Source organism: Mandrillus leucophaeus, unplaced genomic scaffold, assembly GCF_000951045.1.
Source record: "Mandrillus leucophaeus isolate KB7577 unplaced genomic scaffold, Mleu.le_1.0 Scaffold235, whole genome shotgun sequence".
Classification (NCBI taxonomy): Eukaryota; Metazoa; Chordata; class Mammalia; order Primates; family Cercopithecidae; genus Mandrillus; species Mandrillus leucophaeus.
The window spans coordinates 2,556,016-2,564,980 of NW_012102421.1; the positions used below are offsets into that span (position 1 = coordinate 2,556,016).

Sequence of the window (8,965 nt, forward strand, 5' to 3'; positions counted from 1 at the left end):
TACCATTTTTTTTTCTTAATGAGAGTCTCATCATTACAGTCTTACCCCTTATTTTAGGTGTATATGTAAATTCTGTTAGAACTCCTGTTTGTCATCACCATATTGAAAGAAACCTAATCCTTTTTTCCCTCAGATTTCGTAGTTAGAATGGTCTGATATAAATGCATTGATGTCATTTTCATATTTTAGTGGGTTTTTTTTGTATATTTTCATTGATTTTTTTAGTTCAACATTGTGTCTTTATGGAAAGATTCCTCCAGTGTATTCTTAGCATCTGTAGAGCCTAGTTTAAATTAAGGTAGATGTTACTTGCTTGTTTTATAACTTTTCTTCTCAGTCTCAAGGCAGAAACTAAAGATACAAAAAGGAATAACACTTTAATGGTATAGTAAAATAAGTTTTAAACTTAGTGAGTTTCCTTAGGCATAAACTCATTGCTTTGTATTTTTTCAGAATTTAGTAAAAAGCACTCCAAGATGAATAGTAGTTTTATCTCAAGTATAGTATTGAAGAATTATATTTGTTTAAATATATAGTTTGTTTGTTAAAATTATGCTGATTTTTTTCCCGTAATCCTCAGTATTCATCCATTGTTTCTAAGTAAGAATGCCATCACTCAAAGTGAGTATGAAAGTGTCATTAATCAGAAAATATGGGGAAGACCTGATGATGAACAACAAATTTAAAACACCAGTAGATCACCAAACATGGTTTAGGTGATAACATTTTCCCTGAGAATTTGCTGACCAAATTTTACTAAAAATAATTTCTGTATGATGTATGTTTCCGCTGTACGATTTTTTTAAATTATACTGGATACTATTAGTGTTTGGAAAGGTGACTCATTTATACTTGAGTGTATGATAATTGATTTTTCATTGGAATATCTAAATAATACAGTGCTCAGCTTTTATCATACTATAGCAATGCTTCCTTATTTTAAAATCCCTTCATTTTATTTAAGGACAAACCTTCAATAGACGTATAAAATACAGTTACTCCTCAGATATGAATTCTCTTCAGCAGTAAAAATGTTTGCTTTTATTCACCTAACAGCATTTTCTTCATATTGCTACATAGCATTCGTAATTATTATGCTAATGGTTATATTCACAAGGTTTGAAAAACTTCTTTTAATATAAACAAAAGTAGCACTTTAGGAGGATAAAAACCAAGTTTAATTACAGTTTTTAAAATATCTTAAAAGTTTTTTTCTGTTGGTACTGTGGAATTGCTTTAATACTAACATTTTGATTTTAAATAAAATACAGAGTTTCCAAAAGGAGAATCAGTAGCTACAAGCAGTACCTCATAAGGAAAGGAAAAAAAAAAAAAGTACTGTAACATTTGTCTTTCTTCAGTCAATGTTTATATGGTTTACCTTTTCAGATTAATGTGGTTAATCTGTTGAGCAAAAAGCGTACTGTTTTACCATTTTGCAATTTTTGTCCTATTAATATAATATAGTATAAGGCAGTGTTCCTCATCCCTGCCTGCCCATTACAATCATTAAAGTACTATTAGTAGTAATTAAAAATACTGATGCATGGATCTTACCCCCAGATATCCTAATTTAGTTTATCTAGGGTAGGTTTTAGGGATGAGTAATTTTCAAAATATTTCCAGGTGATTCTATTGTACTATCAGGGTTGAGAACTCTCCTCTAAGGTAGTTTGAATTTGAAAGCTTGAGAAAATTTGGAGTGGCCGTTTTCATTACAGGCGAACGATGAATGATATCCCTGAATAGTCCCTGAACTGAAAATTCTATTAAGTAGACATGAAAATGGCTTCACGTACACAACTTGAACTTAACCAATACTGTGGAAGTATTAAGGTTATAATAACAGATGTTATGTATTGAGCATCTAAAAAATCCAGGCTTTTCGCTTTTTTTGGTGACTTCTTGTGGCAACTCTGGAAGGAAGGTAAATAACCCTTTTGTTGAAACAGTAAACTGAAGCTCAATGGATGACTTACCCAAAGGTGGGGCATACTGCTTGTAAGTGGCAGAGCCAGAACTGGACCACATACATGTTTGATTTCACAACTTGAACTCTTTTCACTATACCATGCCGTGTGAAAATTTGATACTTAGTTTGACTCAACCTAAATAATTATAGTTTATCAAGGTTTTCTTAAGGTCATGTTTCTTTAAAGCTGTGGTTATTGTTACCAACAAAAATACTTGAAGTGCTTCGTACTGGAAAGTGGTAGAGTATTTCTGACTTGGACAGGTTTATAAATTTGTAGTGGTGGTGGTAGTGGTAGTGGTAGTGGTATGATGATGGCACAAGAGTTAACAAATACTGCCCTTTTTTAAGAAATTCAGAAAATTTATGTAATTCACAAGTGTCACTTTTGTTCAGTGTTATAAATGAACTTATTTTGGACTCTAGCTATCTGGTGAGAAACAGCATAGACCAACTTTCTGAACATTTTTGTAGCAACTAGTTGGACCTTAATTATAACAAAGATAGCTACAGAAATAGTGTGGCCTTTTTCTACATGTGAAACCTCACTTTAAGCCCTTACTAATCTCAGTACAGGTTGAGTAGCTCTTATCTGGAATTCTTGGGACTAGAAGTGTTTTGGATTTCAGATTTTTTTCAGATTTGGGATGTTCAACATGTAGTACCTGTAATACTTAAAATATTTAAACTGGGAAAACATCGACTAACCACAGAGCTGGAATTTTTCCGAAGACTAATGAATAAAAATCACCTTTTTAAATGGGAAATTAGCATATTTTAAAATCCTGTTGCAACTAAGGCACATTAGTGATAGAGCTGAGGTAGTTAGATATTTCTGCTTCCCCCACCCAGAGAACCATATCAGAAGTTTAGGAAAATCTGGCAGTCATAAGTTACATGGAAATAGAGACTCCAAAGGGAAAAGATGCAGTTTGTGTATCGTTCCCATATTTTCCTAATGATTTCTTATATTTCCCTAGTCCTAATACAATAATGGCCTAGAGTTAGATTGTCTATACAAGTAAGACTCTAATTCATATTTTTAAAAAGGCCTACCAACTTGCTGTTAGAAGTTATATGACTTGCTTCTTTTGATTTTTCTCTTGTAAAGGTATTTTTCCCTAAATGTTTGAAGATTAAAATTTTTTTATGTTAATCACTTTAAAAAGTAAAAATACTGAGGTTGGGACTTGGTTAAATCAAGGAATTAACTTTATTTGTCTTTTTTGCATGCACTAGAGAATTTCTACTATTTATAAGTAGCATCTATTTCATTGTGTGTGAATTTGTATGTAGTGCCAAAGATACTTAGGATTATACAGCATTTTAAATTTACTACAATCTGTAGTTAAATTATTTATTCACCATGCAAAACAAATATTTTCCTATGAACACCACAGATCATATATATGTGTGTGTATGTGCATGTATATATATATATATATATGTGTGTGTGTATATGCCAGCTAACAACACAGATTAATGCTTTTAGAATTTGACTTTTAATAATGTTCTGCAACTTTGAGTTCCATCCATTTTCTTTTTTTACCCTGGAATGGAACTGCTCTACAAACTTTGTCAAAGGAACTTGAAATATTTTTGAAGTTTTGTCATGAAAAAAAAAGACATTTAATTTTGTTAAATGAATAGTTCTCTTCCTTTAGCACACCTGTGTTGAGAAGCTTTGTGTCTGGTTCTGGGAGAAATTAAGACATTTCCTGTATACTGTCAAGTTATAGGCTATTTGATGCACATTATGATGAGAACAAAATTCTATGAAAGTTTATTAGGAAAATCACTACCTGACACTAGGAAATCAACAAAAGTTTTTTTGAAAAAGGTCACATCTGAGCTGCCTGCTCATTAAAGGGTATGTTTCTAATATTTTTGGTTAATCAGTTGATATTTTGTGGTGCATAGACAAGCTTCCCATGAGTGGGTTATGGATGTGCTAAGATAGATACTGAGTCCTTGAGCTCTTGAGACAACCAAGTGGGGCCTGGGGTAAGCAGGGCTCCCAGGCTAGTCTTGCGCAGTTAAAAGCTGCTTCATCCTTTTACTCCAGTGCTCCGTACAATCACTATCATTTCCCACATGTATCATGTATAAAGAAGCAGTGGTGTAGAGAAATACTATTAGATAAGGTAGTAGAATCTCCACCAAGAATTTCTAAAGGATTATAAGCAAAAGATAACTCTAATAACCAAATCTAAATATGGCCTTATATGCTTTTAATTATAGTAAAATGTACATAAAATTCACTGTTTTAACCATTTTTAAGTGTACAGTGCTATGGTATTAAGTACATTCACATTGTTGTACATCCGTGTTATCCATCTTTCCCCGGAGTCTTCCCAAACTGAAATTTTATACCCATGAAACAATAGCTCCCTATTCCTTGCCCCCACTGACAACTACCATTCTACTTTCTATATCTGAATTTTTGACTACTGTAGTTACCTCATTTAAACATTTGTCCTTTTGTGACTGCCTTATTTCACTTAGCAAGATGTCATTAATGTTGTAATAAGATTCGTTTATGTTGTAATATGTGTCCGAATTTTTTTTTTTTTTTTTTTTTTTTTTTTTTTTTTTTGAGAGAAGTCTCGCTCTTGTCTCCCAGGTTTGAGTGCAATGGCTTTATCTCACTCAGCTCACTGCAACCTCCGCTTCCTGGGTTCAAACGATTCTCCTGCCTCTGCCTCCCAAGTAGCTGGGTTTAAGGCACCTGCCACCACACCTGGCTAATTTTTGTATTTTTTAGTAGAGACAGGGTTTCACCATGTTGGCCAGGCTGGTCTCAAACTCCTGACCTCAGATGATCCGCCCGCCTCGGCCTCCCAAATTGCTGGGATTACAGGCGTGAGCCACTGTACCCAGTCAGAATTTCCTTCCTTTTAAAAGCTGAATAATGCTTTGTTGTATGTATGTACCATATTTTGTTTTTCCATTCACCTGTTGATGAACACATGAGTGGGAAAACACCTTTTGGCTATTGTGAATAATGTTGCTATGAACATGGGTATATAAATATCTGTTTGATGCCTTGCTTTCACTTCTTTTGAGTATATACCCAGAAGTAGAATCGCAGATCATATGGCAATTCCATTTTTAATTTTTTGAAAAACTGCAATTCCATTTTCTATAGCCACTGGACCACTTCTCATTCCCAATAGCAGTGTACAAGGGTTCCAATTTCTCCACATCCTCATCTCTTTTTTTTTTTTTTAATAATAGCTATCTCAGTGGTGTGAAGTGGGATTTCATTGTGGTTTTGATATGCATTTCCCTAATCTCTAGTAATGTTGACTATCGCTTCATTAGCTTATTGGTAATATGGCCTTATATTTTTCAATATATTTTTTTTCTGGAGTTCTAACCAAGATTAGCCAAATCTTTTTCAAAAGAAACTTACTGCATAGAATTAAGGTTTTTTTTTTTTTTTTTTAAGACAGAGTCTTGCTCTGTTGCCAGGCTGGAGTGCAGTGGCGTGATCTTGGCTCACTGCAACCTCCGCCTCCTGGGTTCAAGCGATTCTTCTGCCGCAGCCCCATGAGTAGCTGGGACTACAGGCGCCTGCCACCACACCCAGCTAATTTTTGTATTTTTAGTAGAAAAAGGGTTTCACCGTGTTGGCCAGGATGTTCTCAATCTCTTGACCTCGTGATCCACCCGCCTCAGCCTCCCTAAGAGCTGCGATTACAGGCATGAGCCACCGTGCCCAGCCAAATTAACCTATTCTTAAAGTTTTATTGCTGCAGTGAACCTTAGAGATCATCAGAATTCTTAATCTGAAATCCATCATTGGTTTCAGAGTCCATGAACAGCCTGCATTAAAGCAAAATTCTGTCAGCTTCTCAGAAGGGTCAGTGACTCCCCAAAAACATAAGAATTGATCTAGCCCAAAGTCATCAAACTGTTAAGAATCATTATCTTTTTAGGTCACATTAAGGTGGTGTTTAAATCACTACTTTGTGCCTTTCTGTATTTTCCAAACTATTTTAAATAAACATGCATAGGGCATTTTTTTTTAATTAAATAAATTCAGTTAAAAAATTAAATTTAATTAAATTTTAGAACCTGAAAAAGTAAAGTCCATCTTTCTTGAACCTCCATAAAAAACAAATCTAAAAGCCAAGAAGAAATGAAATGGATATGATTGTTCTTAAAATTGCCAGCCTTCTCTTATGGTCACAACATTTCCAAGTATATTCCTGCCCTATAAAAAGAATAGTCAGGCTCTGCAACTACAAAAAAATGTGATGTTTACCATTGAATCCATTTCAGCTGAATTCATTGCAATAAAATATTTGCATTTGAGTTTTTTATAATGAGCTTTTACTATAAAGTGAATGTGCAGGTTCTGTAGAAAAGAGATATTTACCATTGAATCCATTTCAGCTAAATTTCATTAAAGGAAAATATTTGCATTTGAGTTCTTTATAATGAGATTTTACTGCTTTTCTTATAATATCTCTACATAGTACTTTCTGTAACAGTTGTTTTAATTTTAAAACTTTGATCACTTAAAAGCAACCAGAAAGAATTTTTATTAAGTAACTATCTTGGATGATATAGACCTATATTCAGTTTATCACCCTAAAAAAAAAAGTAGGAAATATTTAATATTTTGTAGAGCTTCCTAGGATATCTTACCTATTTAAAGTTTATTGTTAAATTTCCGTATCTACTTCAGTCTTTTTGACTAGGTTTAAGAGTAATTGAAGTAGTTGGAAGTTCCTCTATCATTTATTATACTTGGGCCTCCATCTTCTCTTCTGTTAGACCGGAACTGCATGGTCCTTTCTAGCTGAACCAGCTTTGACATTTCTTTGATCTATATATCTGCTAACTGTAGTGTTTATACTGTGAAAATTTATATTTATTTTATAAGTACATTTTTAATTTATACAAATTTTTTAAATTCCTGTTTTTCCTTTTGTAGCTGTATGCAGGAGCTATTCTTGAAGTTTGTGGATGAAAATTGGGAAGGTTCCCTCAAGTCCAAGGTATATAAAATTTACTCCAGTAAGCTGTTCAGTCATTTAAAATCAACATTTTATGTGAATCATTTTCATTATATATTCCCAGGAATAAGAATTTTTCGGATTATACTTTCTCAACAATAATATGTATTTTTTTCACATTTGTTTTCATGGAGGTGGTTTGTTAAAGTAATTGGTGAATGCTATGTTATTTTAAGCGAAAACAATATATGAAATTTAGAGGCCGGGCATGGTGGCTCACGCCTGTAATCCTAGCACTCTGGGAGGCCAAGGCAGGTGGATCACAAGGTCAGGAGTTCGAGACCAGCCTGGCCAAGATGATGAAACCCTGTCTCTACTACAAATACAAAAAGTAGCTGGGTGCAGTGGCGGATGCCTACAATCCTAGCTATTCGGGAGGCAGAGGCAGGTGAATCACTTGAACCTGGGAGGTGGAGGTTGCAGTGAGCCAAGACCACGCCACTGCACTCCAGCCTGGGCGACAGAGCAAGACTTTGTCTCTAAAAAAAAGAAGAGAAAAATTTAGATTTAAAATACAACACATGAAGGAGTTATTTTCTTAAAAGAAGAGCCTTTCCTTTGCCAGGTGTGAATTTTGCAAGAGCCTTTCCTTTACCAGATGTAAGTGTAATTTCTTTAAGTAGCACACCATTGTAGTGTATTTTAAATGTGAATTGATTTATGTGGAACAATTGCATTAAGAGTAGACCTGTACAAAATAACAAATCACCAAAGAAAGAAGTAATTGCCAAAGAATTTGAAATACAAAAGAGAGAAAGCCATATGTATATATCTTTACAGGGAATTTTAAGGATAAACATGTTAAAGGATAATTGTGAAGGTATATTCTTTGGGTTGACATCAGACAATAATGAGGAGCTTTGCATTACCAAGAAAGGCTTGAACTAAGGCTTTTGTCTTCTGTCCTTGCATGTCACTTTGAAAATCAGTTTTATGAAACTGAACTTGTCTGAAGGTAATAATGCTTTCTCTCTTTTTTTTTAAATACATAGATAAGTATTTAATTTACATACCTCATTCTACCTCGATTTTTGCTGACATTCCCCTGATTTCTTGCCTTATTTAGTTAATGGCAAGAGAATTTTTTGGATTTAATATTTTATAAAATTGCCTGTATTAGCACATGCTTTTTATTGCTGACCTAGATTGTTTATAATAAAATATTGATCATTTGGCACAGATACGTAATATAGAAGTTTGACTTGGGACACTTAATGAGGCCCAAAGCAGATATATATCTAATCAAAAACAGTCTTTGTTAGAGTAACACATTCTAATATACCAAAAGATATTACTTTTGCTTGAGGAAAAAATTTCTTACTCTGTTTTTTTTTGTTTTTTTGTTTTGTTTTTGCCTCAAACACTTAAACTCAGAATTGTACCACAGTTGTTTTGGCTTTTTTGTATCCATTCTCTGAATGATAGTGTGAGCATTCTTATTTCTAGAAAGGTTTAGCAATTGATTTTTAGCTGCATTGATTATACTTACTTGTTTTATTAAAAACAATATTTTATAACTTAGATTTTCGTGAGAATCAAGAGTAACTTTGATACTATGATTAGCCTTCCTAGTTATGATATCAGATTTTATTATCTATGTAATACATATTATGTAAATTATCAAACCTTAGGGTACATATATCATACTGTCTTTTCCTTTTGAAAACAATTGAATTTTAATGCTATGTATAAATATTTAATTATCTACTTGCTTAAAATAAAAATTATTAATTCCATAATGTGTAACTGTATTTAATATTGTTATATATAATATCAGTATTTTCTGAGCCCATGAAAAGTTGTTATAATTGTGATAAAACCATTAAATTCCCACCCTCAGAATTTCCATCTTAAAGATATTCTGAAATACAGCATGGAGAATTGTTGCTATAAAGCAGTAATTACAAATACCAAACTAACTTTCATGTCATCACTGCCTCATATTCTTTTCTCTCTCTCTCTCTCT

At 33.2% G+C, this 8,965-nt stretch overlaps 1 protein-coding gene across 1 annotated transcript in view; it reads left to right on the forward strand.

The window, feature by feature from the left end:
- LOC105541182 (15 kDa selenoprotein) overlaps window positions 1-8,965 on the forward strand; it is a 51,307-nt gene that overhangs the window by 26,134 nt on the left and 16,208 nt on the right. The window contains 1 exon segment of the mRNA XM_011982093.1: window positions 6,918-6,981. Within this exon segment, the coding sequence (XP_011837483.1) occupies window positions 6,918-6,981 (64 nt within the window).